This window comes from Euprymna scolopes, chromosome 23 (assembly GCF_053919585.1).
Source record: "Euprymna scolopes isolate OS-2025 chromosome 23, ASM5391958v1, whole genome shotgun sequence".
Lineage (NCBI taxonomy): Eukaryota > Metazoa > Mollusca > Cephalopoda > Sepiida > Sepiolidae > Euprymna > Euprymna scolopes.
Genome location: NC_136504.1, coordinates 73,442,457 through 73,458,515, shown reverse-complemented (window position 1 = coordinate 73,458,515; position 16,059 = coordinate 73,442,457). Strand labels below are relative to the sequence as shown.

General features: G+C 30.7%; 1 protein-coding gene across 4 annotated transcripts in view; it reads left to right on the top strand.

Moving 5' to 3' along the window:
- The window catches only part of LOC145246005 (uncharacterized), a 200,439-nt gene that overhangs the window by 105,766 nt on the left and 78,614 nt on the right, over positions 1–16,059 (top strand). For all 4 annotated transcript variants that reach the window (XM_080107808.1, XM_080107809.1, XM_080107807.1 and 1 more), the window contains one exon: positions 12,502–12,681. In XM_080107808.1, coding sequence (XP_079963934.1) covers positions 12,502–12,681 — 180 coding nt within the window. The remainder of the gene's footprint in view (positions 1–12,501; positions 12,682–16,059) is intronic.

The window sequence follows — 16,059 nt, the reverse complement described above, 5'->3', positions numbered from 1 at the left end:
TGAGGTCGCCAAACTAATCAAGAACCTTGACTCCAGTAAAGCAACTGGTCCCAACGGTATTCCAATTATAGTGTTAAAAAAATTACAACCAGAACTTGCCCCCATACTTTCCAAACTGTTTAAGCGTTGCCTTAAGGAGAAGTGCTTCCCAACACCCTGGAAAACCTCATCAGTATGCCCTGTATTTAAGAATTCAGGTGATAAGTCATCCCCCTCTCAGTACAGACCAATAAGTCTCCTGTGTGTCATGAGTAAGTTGCTGGAATCCACAATAAATAGAGAAGTAGTCAACCACCTCAGCAGAAATAACCTTCTTAGCGACACGCAATATGGTTTCCGCTCTGCTAGATCTACAGCAGATGTGCTAACGGTTATATCTCATAGGATTAGCGAATCTCTCGACAAAGGCTTCTATTTCTAGGGCAATTGCTCTCGACATATCAAAGGCCTTTGATAAGGTTTGGTATAAAGGCCTACTTCCATGGCAGGTGCTCGTCTGAGCTCCATTCTCTGGTCCCCCCCTCGCCAATCTTTCTCAAAAAACACCCGACTAGCTGAAACCACCATCAATAATTTTCCCCACTCCCTATCTGTGCCTAAATCAAAACGTAGATACCATGAACAAAGCTTCTTTCTTAGAACTGCATGCCTGTGTTCCGCTTGCCTGTTTCCCTCCCGACTTCAACCTGGATGTCTTCAAGTCCAACACAAACAAATTCCTGATGAACCGCCCCCCCACCTAAGTAATGACACCTTACCAATTCTCCAATACTATTGCTACACTATCCCTTTGATTACTGTACACACAATAACCCTTATCCCTGAGTGGCCATTGGGCCTTGATAAGTGGTGTACTCCATGTAAAAAAAAAACAACAAAAAAACTTAAGACTTATAGTTTAGCAATATTGAACTGCATCAACCATGTGTGAATTGAACACAGTCAACCAAAAAAAAATTTCAAAAGAAAATGCATATTTGCATTTCATTATATAAACTTTTATACATTGGTTTCAAAAATTAAATTCTATAAGTGTTTTTTGTTAACTACTGGTTGGTACAATTTACCGCCCCATCCCTTTATATTTTTTTCTTTTTGTCTTTTTTAGCGGATTATTATCAATTAATTATCCAAATAAGTAACTAGCTTTAAAACAATTTAATAGTAAATTATTTGTTTACAGATAAACTGAATTTTCTAATATGGCCTCAAAGTCCAAAATAGTCTTGCATGGAAACTTTTTGAAGATGATGAGTTGAAAGCCATTTGCAAAGTCTGTCAAATTAAAATATCGCAAGGAACAAAACCATCTAACATGACCACAACCAACATGTTAAAACATTTAACTATGAAGCATCCAAATGAATTGGAGGAGCAAAATAAAAAAGAAAAGGAACAAAAAATTGAAGAAGAAAAGAAACGCAAGCTTGATTTATTTATTAGCCGGACAAAGAAAAGAAAGTTTGATCAAGGTGAGACTTCTACATCCATAACAGCAACATCAAAACAACTTAGCATTACGGAAATATTAGAAAAGAAAAAGATTGCGGACATCAATGATGCAAGGTCACAAACTATACATAAATTGGGGAAATGATTGCAGTTGATTTGCAGCCCTTTTCAATTGTGGAAGATATTGGCTTTCAAAGACTTTTAAAAGAAATATGTCCTAATTACAACATTCCTTCCAGGAAATATATTAAGGAATCTATTATATATAATATTTATTCCAAAGTTAGGAATAATATCCTAAATGAATTGAACGATGTTCAATTTATTTCTTTTACAGTAGATGGCTGGACTGCCACAACATCCAATGTATCTTTTTTAAGCGTCACTGAACATTCGATTACAAAAGAATATAAACAAAGGACAGCAGTACTTCGTGTTGTCCCATTTACAACCACTCACACAGCTGAAAACATTTCCAATTGTCTGCAAGATACGATTAAAGAATACAATATTCCTAACTATAAAGTGCACGTTATAGTTAGAGACAATGCAGCAAATATGGCTGCAGGAGTTGCACAAGCGGGATATGATTCATTGCCATGTTTCCTGCATACTTTACAATTGGTTTTAAATGATGCCATTTTTGAACAACGCTATGTAAAAGACATGATGGCAGTGATAAAAAAAATTATTGGCCATTTTAATCATTCCCCTGCAGCCTTTAATAAGTTTCAAGAGGAATATCAAAAAAAATTTAATGTACGGAATCATAAATTCATACAGGATATCACCACCCACTGGAATAGCAAATATGGAAAGAGTATTTGAGCAAAAAAGTGCTTTGATAGCCTACTGTTCACAACAGGCAAAACTACCCTGCTTGGATGCGAATCAATGGAGAATTCTAGAAAAATTGATAAAAATCTTAAAAAACTTTGTTGATTCTACAAACTATATAAGTGTAAGGGAGGCTTTAGCATCATCAATTATCCCTGCCACAAAAGTGATTTGTAAATTTTTTGAAAAGGCAGAAGAAAAAGGTTTATTTAGTGGATTAGGTTCCACCTTATCTGCTTGGAAATCTTCTGTCAGCTCAAGATTTCCAACCTATTTCAACAATAAGAACTTGATAATGGCAACGTATCTTGATCCACGGTATAAATTTTTTTGAATGATGACCAAGACAACCAGCATGAGAAGATACAGCATTGGTTACTTGAAGATATAAATTCAATAAATAAAAATAAAACCATTTTGACTACTTTAGATTCATCACATTCAGATTTTTCTGCAGATTAGAAAGGGGATACCGAGGAGGATGAAAACAATTTCAACTTTAGTTTCAACCAGTGCTTACTGGAATTTAAAAAGAGTCAGGAAAAACATCAAGAGTCTACTTCCATAAATGAACAGAATAAAAAAAAAAAGAGCATTGGAAAAAGAAATCATGTTTGAAATGTCCAAGTATGAGGAAGTTAAAATGATTGGACAGTGGGAAGATCCTCTTTGTTGGTGGAGCAGCAACCAAAATAATTTTCCATCTTTGTCCGCTGTGTCAAAAAAATACTTGTGTGTCCCACCATCTTCAGTTGAAAGTGAAAAATTATTCAGTGTGGGAGGAACTATTTATTCAACGAAACCGAATGAAGGCTGACACAGGAGAAATATTGATGTTTCTACATCACAATTTATTGATGATAGGATTCAGTTATTCATAAGTTGTCTGCAATCATACAAAAAAAAAAAATCATGAAGAATACTGCTTATCTTGATATATTAAATATATATATATATATATATATATATATATATATATATAACAAAGTCAACCAAGAAAAAAAATTATTAAAAATATGTATTGATGAAAGAGACAGGATTCGAAGGATCTGCATGGCAGTATGGATGGGATGCAGTCTCAGTATTTTTAGATCATTTTTTACTCCCACTCCTGAACACAAAACCCAGAGAGTAATTCAAAACTCATAACTTTTTTCCTTTATCGAACATTCTTTCAAAATATACTATTAAAGATTAAAAAAAAAATAATAGAAGTGTTTGTTTTTCATTCTTTTCTAAATATTTTTGAAATAAATATTATAACATATTTTATACTTCCATATATTTTTTAAAAATTTGGACCAAATGAAAATTCGTTGAATTTCTTGAAATCTTTTTTTAACTCTTTGGTCCACGACTTAGCAAAATTACCAACTAGTCACTCAGAGCAGTTTTATTAGTGAGGGTCGAAATCGCAGTGTCTTTTTTTTTTTTTTCTTTTTTTTTGCCTAAGTCACCATCTAGGTGTCACCAATTTTTTTAACCCTCCTTAACTTCAAAGAGTAAATACAATATATACAACTAAAAAAATAATTTAAAAAAATGCTGATTCTATTCATGAAAAATTCTTTTAACTAGAAATAAAAACTTAGGTAAAGATAGCTGACTGACAGCAATAGGAGCACTGGTTAACTACTGAACCATGTGGAAAGGTGTGGGGGGAGGAAAAAAGAAAATTAAATGAGGATAATAAATTATGATAACCGTCTTTGAAAGGTACTAAACTCCTAAAATTTACTTCTTTAAAATTTTAGGCGGCATTCCCCGGCGATTTTAAAGCACTCTCTCAAAAAAAAAAAAAAAAAAAAAAAGATTTAATTTTTAAGTTTGGGAAAGATATATTTATTATAACCGAATTCCTGTATGAAGACTGGATCTACTTTATTGGACGTTAATTTGTGAGATAAGTAATTTTTCAATGTTTAATATGTTTTTAAAGTTTCAATTATCAATTAAATTTTTTTAATTGCATTTATTTTCAATTTATTTTTAAAAAAAGCAGGGTTTAAAATGTATTTTTCAAGGTAACAAGCTTCGAAAGAAGTCTAATTAAAAAAAAAATCACTTAATTCTTAATTTCGACAACACTGAGAATTTAATTATTAAAAAAATATTGAAATGTGACATTTTTTTATTTAACATTTCTATTAGTTCAATTAATTTTCTTTCAATAATTCATTTCACTCAACAAACTTCACCATTTTTTGTTTTGTTTTGTTTTTTTTATCTTTTTCTGTAATTTTGGTAATTATTTTTGCTCAATTTTATCTAGTATTTCATTTGTTTTTTATAGTGATATCATTTTTATATGTGTTCCTTTCAAAAGTAGTTTGGCTAAACTTATTCTTCACGTTAGAAACAACGTGTAAAAGCAATGAAAAAGTAAGAAAAAACAATAGGTGTTAACTACTCTTTGTGAATTATGAAGGTCTGAAGAACTGCCGTCACAAATACAATTATCAATAGCCAAACAAAAAATCGTTTTTGAAACTCCTTTAATTGTAACTTTTCGCTATACCTACCTTTTGGTATAAAACACAAAAACTTTCGATTAATGGTATTTCTCAAATATGGTCGTTAACTTTGGAAGGGTTATTTTGTATCTACAGCGCCATGTCACGTGGTATATTGTTTTTTTTTCATTACACACGTTCATTCATAAATTATTAAATTAAATATTTATCTTTTTTTATATTTAATTAGTATATATTTTCTTTCTCTTCTGCTATATTTTTTTTATTTAATTCATTAAATCTGTTAATTATGAGGACCAAAATAATGAATCGTGTTAATTTATTCTCTAATTTTCTTGTTTTTGTTCTGTTATATAAATTCTATTTTATTTGTTTTTGCTCTGAAGGATAAATTCTATTTTCTTTGTTTTTTTTTCTGTATTCCAATTAAATAAAATAAATTTTGCTAATTTTTCCGTTTAGTTTACTATATAATAATTTTATTTAAACCAAAACACGACGGTGTAGACATAAAATATCTCTTCCAAAGTTAGGGAACATATTTGGGAACTACCCGACCATAAGTATAAAACTATCTGGTATATTTCAAAACAATAATTCCCTAGGAATCGGAATCGTACTTGGTATCGGAATCGTTAATCAATATTTTCCTGGAATCGGAATCGTATAAAAATTAGAAATTGTCCTAACACTACTTGATGGTAAAGAAGACATGTTTCAATACAGCATCACATAAAGTATTCCAATAATTTGATGAGGAGTCCACTGACTGCCTGTGACAAAATTACACATGTAGAATACTACAGCCACTGTTCCTCATTCAAGAGAAAGAGACTAATGAAAACCTTCTTGATATGGGCATCCCTACCACAGATGAAGCTCGCATCAGTCTGTCATCAGAAGAAGTGTATGTCACTGTTAATGGTCAAGAATACAATATCCAAGTGATACACAACATAATGAAGGCTCTGAAATTCAATAAGCATATTTCAGGTTTGGGAGGTATCAGTTCTATTTTTGCAAAACTAAACAAACAGATTGAACAAACAGAAAGAAAGTTGAAGAGGGCTTTTCTATCAACAGAGTTGCAAGCAACACTCTTTCCATGTACAATGAACTCATTGATGAAGATGGAGGAATCAAAATAAAGAGTGAAGATTTTGAGAGTTGTCAAGTTGACTCATGACGTCATTCAAAATCCTGTTACACAATGTCAGCCAAGAAAGTTCTGCACTGAATGTGGTTGCACTGACCATATGATATGTGTACATAATTTGTTGCTTGGCATGCCCAAGAGGTATTATGCAAGCCTCATTGAAAACATTCCCCTTGATTAATTTATCTTTATTTTTGGTAATGAGAAAATTAAATAATACATTTCAATCTTTTGCTACTTCAACCAATTCCTTACTGAAGTTATGCCTATTTTTGTATTTCTCTGAATGTAGTAAATTTCAGCAAATTTGCAGCATTTGGCAAAAGAACCAAAAGAGGTCATAAAACCCATAAAACGTTTTCAGACAATATCAGTAAAAATCTGATTTAACAGCCCTCAGAAATCTTTTTTAAAATCTCATAAAACCCATTTGTGACTGTGCTTCACCTCTATTGCCAAACATTTGTATGTGTTTGTATATGTAGTCACACACACACCTGGTGCTACCAGATCAGGCTGTCTGAAAATATTAGCTTCCTGAGACAAAATGCACATTGATGTTTTTTGTTTTTCTATTTCTTTTTGCAAAACTTAACTATGTTCTGCAAAAACAAAAACAACCCCGATTTTCCCCCTTTTTGTTTCTCCTCATTCTCTCTTTCTCTTTCTATCTCCCCCACTTCCTGACTGGTTTCCTAACTTAAAATGTATCAAATAATAATACTGTAACCTTTTTTCCTCTCCTATTGCAAAACTTATTCATGTTTTGCAGGATAGGAAACAAAAACAACAAAATGCACTATAAAACAACCAAACCAAACAACACAAACTAGCAATCAAAGATATAAAGAGCTTGAAGAATAAAAACCTTCTACAAAATGGCTGGATACAACACTTGGAGCACTTGAAACATGAAAACTTTACACATTTAAAGGCTCTGTCAGTGAGGCCCCAGAATACACTGTCACCCTACAGAGGGTAAAAGTCCCTCAATGGAGGCACCTGTTGGCCGTAGGTGGCAACCCGTAATGCTCTAGAACGGGATCCTGGTGGCTGAGCACCTCACAACCTGGATCCAAGTGGCCGTGAGTTTGCAACACTCTACTTTGGCTCTTACTTCGATTAGAGAGACAGTCGGGGAGAGCCAACCCAATCAATCGGCTAGTCATGACAAGCCCTAATAACAGTAAGGAGCAAGATGATATGACTTCCTAACAAATCAAAATACCCCATCCAGATTCAAGCATTTAGTGATGAAGATGAAAATACAATCTTTCCTGAATATATAATTGTCGCAGAATTAGCAGTAACCAAAATGAGAAATAGAGCTTACCTCGGATACGTCTGTTTTGGGTTGAGCGAAAGAGAGATTTCCAAGATGGAATCCATGGGCTTTTATTAGCGTTTACCCAATGTGATTATCGTTGAATCACGTCTGCTCTCGCGAGATTATGCAAATATGTCGTTCCCGGCCGCTATAAAGCAGGACACTGGAAAGGAGCGGGGGCGTTCTGCAGATTGTGTGTAGGTGATTCTGGCGAGTAGATTGTGCTTGTTACGACCCACGTGTCTGCGAGAAGCGAGTTTTTGTTCCGTCTGTTTTTAGTTGTATTTTTTTTTTGTTTTGCCTACTACATTTTTGTTTCAATAATCTTAGCATCGCAAGACAATACACAAATAACCAAAATGTCTCCTTTCCTAATCAAAAAAATATAAACAAAAATCTAAACACAAAGCAAATAAAAAAAATTTAAAAAATGGAACCTGACTTGTACAAGTATCTTCTAAAAATTGTGCCGAAAAAATGTTAACATGGACAAAGTTCCATGATATAAACATCAAAACCTACCCTCACAAAACCATCAATACTAAAAAAGGAGTCATCAAATGTCCAGAATTAAACAATTGCTTATAATTGAAGAAATAAAAACAAACCTAAAAAATCAAAAAGTTATAGACACCAAAAGAATAACAATAAAAAGAAATGAACAAACACATACATATTAACCTTCAGTACTCGCACTGAATCAACTGAAATCAACATTGGATATATTAACATTAAAGTAGAAACATATATTCCTAAACTGCCAAAAATTCGGCTACTATAAAGTATACTCCACCAGGAAAACAGTATGCCCAAAATGTAGCAGTAACGAACACCAGGAAACAGAATGCCAAGGAAACATAAAATGCTTAAACTGTGGTGAGAACCCTCCAGCATACTCACCTCTCTGCCAAAACTGGATCAAAGAAAAAAGAATAAATGAATTAAAATATACAAAAAACATAAGCTTTACCAAAGCCAGAAAAATCATTGAATCAACCTCGATGACAGAACCAGCTAGATTGTACGCAGATGCAACTACAAATCAACTAAAAACAACAGAAAACATAGAACTAAAGGGAATCAATGCCCTAATAAAGACATTTCAAAAACTAGTTGAGACATCTTACAGCAACTACCGTCAACTCAAGCTGCACTTGAAAATAACTCTCAAACAACGAAAAGTAAAATCCCACCAGACCTCAAAAACTGAACACAACTTTCAAATGAAACACCCACAGAAACTAACAACATCCCAAAACTAAATGAGCAAATGCCTATTACACCCCAGAAAGAGAAAAAAATCAAATCTCTTGGAACAAACCAAACAGAAAATAAATGAAAAATCCAAAAATGACATTCTGCTCTGTCAAAAACAAGAACTACAGACCAGAATTAATTTAAAACCTTGAAAACAATGGAAATAAACAACAGAACCTCTAACCCTCCATAATCAAATAATAAAAAAGATCAGACTACCCATGCAAAACCTCATGAATAAAAACATTGTACAGTGGAATTGTAGAGGCACAAAACCAAATTATAAAGAAATTAAATATATAATAGCGAAATACAACCCTAGTATAATTGACCTCCTAAAGGAAACGGAAAATTTCACGTTCAAAGGATACTACATCTACAACCAAACAAATGGATCAGAAAGACATAACTGACTAATAGATGGCATCTCAATTATAATAAAAAACAGATACTACATACGAAATTATAACTCCAAACAAACCTTCAAGCAATAGCAATAAAGCCTCACTCCACCAACCAACAACTATTTGTTCAATCTACATTCCACCTACATACAAACTGAATAAAACTGAAATTAAAGATCTGATAGCACAACTCCCCACCCTTTCATTTTAATGGGTGACCTCAATGCCCACAACAAAATGTGGGAATGCAAAAATATCAACCAAACTGGGAAAATCACTTGAGTTATGTATACTCAATGACAAAACACATGCATATCTTCACCCAGACACAGGAATGACATCAGCTATCAACCTAACCCTATGCTCCATCACAATATTTACGGACTTTCAATGAGAGATACATAATGACCAGTGTGGCAGTGACCACTTCCCAATCTTTCTCAAAACTCAGGAACCTGCAACAGAAGAAATAAAACCAAAATGGCTAATCTATAAAGCTAACTGGACAGAATTTAGTAAGCTTTGCACTACGTTAATTAATCAAGAAATAGTTGACAAACCAGATCCAATGTTTGCTTTCACTAAACCACACCTAAAAATAATGCCATGGTTCACAACAGAATGCAAAGAGGCAATAATCAACAGGAAAAAAATGCTGAAGTTCTTCAAACAACATCCTACAAAAAAACCCAACCTCCAAAAATACCTACAAGCACGAGCAAAAGCGCGCTACATTATAAAAAAAAAGCAAAAAAGAAACCTGGCAAAATTATATTTCCAAACTAAACAACAGTACGCCACCAAAAAAAAAAAACATGGGAAATAATAAGAAAAATAACTAGGAAAAATTGGAACATCTATAAGCCATATAAGCACACCAGATGGAGGACAAACTAAAAACAAAGGAGAAATAGCAAATATAATCACAAATGAATTCTGCCAAAACTCGTCATCTGACCATTGCTCCCCTAAATTCGAAAAATATAAAAATAATGTAGAAAAAGGAAAACTCAACTTCACATCCAATAACAAGAAATACTATAACACTTCATTGACAATAATAGAACTCAAAAACTTGATACATAAAAGTAAAGATACAGCCACTGGACAAGACGAGATTCACTATCAATTTTTAAAACACCTGCCAGACACCTCCCTCAACATTCCCCTACAGATAATCAACAACATTTGGTGGTATAACAATCTCCCGAAACACTGGCTCAAATCCAATATTATCCCAATTCCTAAGCGAGGAAAGGTCCACTCCAATCTTACCAATTATCGTCCCATCGCTCTAACAAGTTGCATCTGTAAAACAATGGAAAGAATGGTCAATACAAGACTGATCTGGCATTTAGAAAAATATAACATCCTCTCCAGACACCAAAGTGGATTTAGACAAGACCAAGGTACTAATGACCAACTTATTCAACTAGAAACATTCATCCGTAATGATTTAATGAGGTGTCAATCTTTTTTTGATCTTGAAAAACCGTATGACACCACATTGGAGGTATGGCATCCTAAAAGAGATTCATAAATTATAGCAATCAGAGGAAAGATATTGATAAATTCATGGGAATCAGGAAACCTAGCAATGTTTATCCAAAAATTCCCATCTTACAGAACATATAAAGTATGCTTGGGAAACATAACATCAGACCAATACATTTAAGAAACATGGCTACCACAGGGTAGTGTATTATCTGTCACCATATTTCTAATTAAAATCAATGATATAACTAAAACTTTTAACATGGGATTTGAAAATTATTGATAGACAAGTTGACCCAATTTAGTTAAACGTTTTTTTTATAGTTGAAACACTTGTCGTCTGTTTTCATTCCTCTTCCCTTTTTCCTCCCCTTGGTGTTTTCATACCCCCCCCCCCCCTATATCATTATATTACCTCCTCCTTCTTGCCACTTTCTCTAACTTTTCCCTAAAACTACCATTTTAACCCTTCCCCCTTCTTTAACAGAAACTTGATTTTTGTAATTAATTTAAACCCATAAGAACTTTCATTAAAATTGTGGGGTGTGCATTCGCGCCTGGTCCACAAATTATGGAAATAAAAAATTTAAAAATTAAAAAAAAAACGTTTACAAGTGTTTTTGATATAGATGTACATAAAAATACTTTGATAAGTATGTTTTAACTTAAATAGGGATGGTATAATAAAATTGTGGGGTCTGCGTTCGCGCCTGGCCTCCATAGAATGGAAATAGGCACAAACTTTAATAAAGACTTTTCATATCTATATGCATAAGTATACTTCGATAATTATGTTTCAGTTTGAAGAAATATGGTATAATAAAATTATGGAGTGTTCGTTCGCACCTGACCTCCGTAGAATTGAAATATGTCACAAAGTTTAACAAGGTTTTTTTTAATATGGATCCACAGAATATTGTGATAAGTGTTTCGGTGTGAACAGGTATGGTATAATAAATTCTGGGGTTTATCTATTTTATTTTTACTTTCATCATATTTTGCTTTGGTTTTGATACCCCCAAATTCGAAGCTATCTCTTTACAACCTTCCTTTTCATAACCTATCATCTATATATATAAAAGCGAAAATGTATGTTCGCTTTTTGTGTATCGACAAGAAAGGCTTTTTTCAGAGAAGCAGTCAGTCGGTTCACAACTTTTTAAAACTTCTTATATCACATGTAAATCGTAATATCTCACAGTTAACCACGGAGCTTGCCTGTCTATTTAATTTGCTTGACTTCGGGAAGATAAATATTCAACAGTTTTCTCTCACCGCATGTAGGTTAGGCCTTTTCCTATAATCTTTCCCCCTACCCCTAACGTCTTGGGGGTAAAAAATAAAAAGCATTCCCGCACTAAATGAAATGCTACCCCACAGTCAAAAGTTGACCTCATTAAGTCATTAAAACGTGCACCTGCTAATTTAAGTAATTAAATAAATTCAAACGTGTTTCCGTTAATATCTCGCGGTGGGGCAATGGTTAACGTTGCACGTTTTTTTTCACACTTTAATTTACAACTTTGCCTCAGAGGTTCGATCCTCATACTTACCTACCAAAACATTTTTTTATTATTTTACCCCCCCCCCCTCCCCGGAGTTTCCACACACACCTCCAAACACCCGGGCAACGCCGGGTACCCCCCCCCCCCCCGCTAGTACTTTCATAAATCAGAGTTCATTTTCTGTAGGCTGTTTTTGAACCCAGTCAACGATGGGTACTTTTGCTAGTATATATATATATATATATATATATATTAATTATTGGGGGGAAAAGCCACCTGTATAAATATCCTGTTAATTGTTAACGATCCTTGAAAATAGATCTTAGCAAATCTGAAAGTACTTGGGTAATAAGTGACTATGGCAGAAACAAAAAAACTACAAAAGATCAGAACTAATATGTAGGAATTGTGTTTATTCTGTAGTCTTGAAATATGTTTAAAGAAAAGTGTGTGTGTGTGTGTGTGTGTGTGCATATTTTGATCCCTAACAAATTAATTTTTGCTAACTTAAAGATATCTTTGTTTGTCATTTACAGTTACTGTTCAATTTTATGTTTTACAAAAATTTACAAGCTAAGGATGTTCTCTTTCGTAGGAAAATGATGAATACAAAAAGAAACTGCGAATGCAACGATATTCTGATGTTCCAGAAAGATCACAAGTGCAAATTGCAGAACTTCAGCAAGATCTTCAACAGCTTGCTCTTCAATGCAAAGCCATGTATAATCGATTGACAAATACAGAAAATATCAAATCTATTCCATTACCCAGCATGGTAAGTTTTTTCATCTGCATGAAAATATTTTATATATGTTTTTGCTATTTGCTAATTTATTTATATAATTCATTTTTGTTATTTAATGAAATAAAAAAAATTATTAACAGACTATTCATTTATAATGTTCTTTAACGTTCCTAAATGATATTAGCAAATAACCGTGATTTGAACTGTTCTTGTTAATTACATCATCTGTGTTATTATTGTTAATTACATCATCTGTGTTATTATTGTTAATTACATCATCTGTGTTATTATTGTTAATTACATCATCTGTGTTATTATTGTTAATTACATCATCTGTGTTATTATTGTTAATTACATCATCTGTGTTATTATTGTTAATTACATCATCTGTGTTATTATTGTTAATTACATCATCTGTTATTATTATTGTTAATTACATCATCTGTTATTATTATTGTTAATTACATCATCTGTTATTATTATTGTTAATTACATCATCTGTGTTATTATTGTTAATTACATCATCTGTGTTATTATTGTTAATTACATCATCTGTGTTATTATTGTTAATTACATCATCTGTGTTATTATTGTTAATTACATCATCTGTTATTATTATTGTTAATTACATCATCTGTTATTATTATTGTTAATTACATCATCTGTTATTGTTATTGTTAATTACATCATCTGTGTTATTATTGTTAATTACATCATCTGTGTTATTATTGTTAATTACATCATCTGTGTTATTATTGTTAATTACATCATCTGTGTTGTTATTATTGTTAATTACATCATCTGTGTTATTATTGTTAATTACATCATCTGTGTTATTATTGTTAATTACATCATCTGTGTTATTATTGTTAATTACATCATCTGTGTTATTATTGTTAATTACATCATCTGTGTTATTATTGTTAATTACATCATCTGTGTTATTATTGTTAATTACATCATCTGTTATTATTATTGTTAATTACATCATCTGTTATTGTTATTGTTAATTACATCATCTGTTATTATTATTGTTAATTACATCATCTGTGTTATTATTGTTAATTACATCATCTGTGTTATTATTGTTAATTACATCATCTGTGTTATTATTGTTAATTACATCATCTGTTATTATTATTGTTAATTACATCATCTGTTATTATTATTGTTAATTACATCATCTGTTATTATTATTGTTAATTACATCATCTGTTATTATTATTGTTAATTACATCATCTGTGTTATTATTGTTAATTACATCATCTGTGTTATTATTGTTAATTACATCATCTGTGTTATTATTGTTAATTACATCATCTGTGTTATTATTGTTAATTACATCAGCTGTTATTATTATTGTTAATTACATCATCTGTTATTGTTATTGTTAATTACATCATCTGTTATTATTATTGTTAATTACATCATCTGTGTTATTATTGTTAATTACATCATCTGTGTTATTATTGTTAATTACATCATCTGTGTTATTATTGTTAATTACATCATCTGTGTTATTATTGTTACTTACATCATCTGTGTTATTATTGTTAATTACATCATCTGTGTTATTATTGTTAATTACATCATCTGTGTTATTATTGTTAATTACATCATCTGTTATTATTATTGTTAATTACATCATCTGTTATTGTTATTGTTAATTACATCATCTGTTATTATTATTGTTAATTACATCATCTGTGTTATTATTGTTAATTACATCATCTGTGTTATTATTGTTAATTACATCATCTGTGTTATTATTGTTAATTACATCATCTGTTATTATTATTGTTAATTACATCATCTGTTATTATTATTGTTAATTACATCATCTGTTATTATTATTGTTAATTACATCATCTGTTATTATTATTGTTAATTACATCATCTGTGTTATTATTGTTAATTACATCATCTGTGTTATTATTGTTAATTACATCATCTGTGTTATTATTGTTAATTACATCATCTGTTATTATTATTGTTAATTACATCATCTGTTATTGTTATTGTTAATTACATCATCTGTTATTATTATTGTTAATTACATCATCTGTTATTATTATTGTTAATTACATCATCTGTGTTATTATTGTTAATTACATCATCTGTGTTATTATTGTTAATTACATCATCTGTGTTATTATTGTTAATTACATCATCTGTGTTATTATTGTTAATTACATCATCTGTTATTATTATTGTTAATTACATCATCTGTTATTGTTATTGTTAATTACATCATCTGTTATTATTATTGTTAATTACATCATCTGTGTTATTATTGTTAATTACATCATCTGTGTTATTATTGTTAATTACATTATCTGTGTTATTATTGTTAATTACATCATCTGTGTTGTTATTATTGTTAATTACATCATCTGTGTTATTATTGTTAATTACATCATCTGTGTTATTATTGTTAATTACATCATCTGTGTTATTATTGTTAATTACATCATCTGTGTTATTATTGTTAATTACATAATCTGTGTTATTATTGTTAATTACATCATCTGTGTTATTATTGTTAATTACATCATCTGTTATTATTATTGTTAATTACATCATCTGTTATTGTTATTGTTAATTACATCATCTGTTATTATTATTGTTAATTACATCATCTGTGTTATTATTGTTAATTACATCATCTGTGTTATTATTGTTAATTACATCATCTGTGTTATTATTGTTAATTACATCATCTGTTATTGTTATTGTTAATTACATCATCTGTTATTATTATTGTTAATTACATCATCTGTGTTATTATTGTTAATTACATCATCTGTGTTATTATTGTTAATTACATCATCTGTGTTATTATTGTTAATTACATCATCTGTTATTATTATTGTTAATTACATCATCTGTTATTATTATTGTTAATTACATCATCTGTTATTATTATTGTTAATTACATCATCTGTTATTATTATTGTTAATTACATCATCTGTGTTATTATTGTTAATTACATCATCTGTGTTATTATTGTTAATTACATCATCTGTTATTATTATTGTTAATTACATCATCTGTGTTATTATTGTTAATTACATCATCTGTGTTATTATTGTTAATTACATCATCTGTGTTATTATTGTTAATTACATCATCTGTGTTATTATTGTTAATTACATCATCTGTTATTATTATTGTTAATTACATCATCTGTTATTGTTATTGTTAATTACATCATCTGTTATTATTATTGTTAATTACATCATCTGTGTTATTATTGTTAATTACATCATCTGTGTTATTATTGTTAATTACATCATCTGTGTTGTTATTATTGTTAATTACATCATCTGTGTTATTATTGTTAATTACATTATCTGTGTTATTATTGTTAATTACATCATCTGTTATTATTATTGTTAATTACATC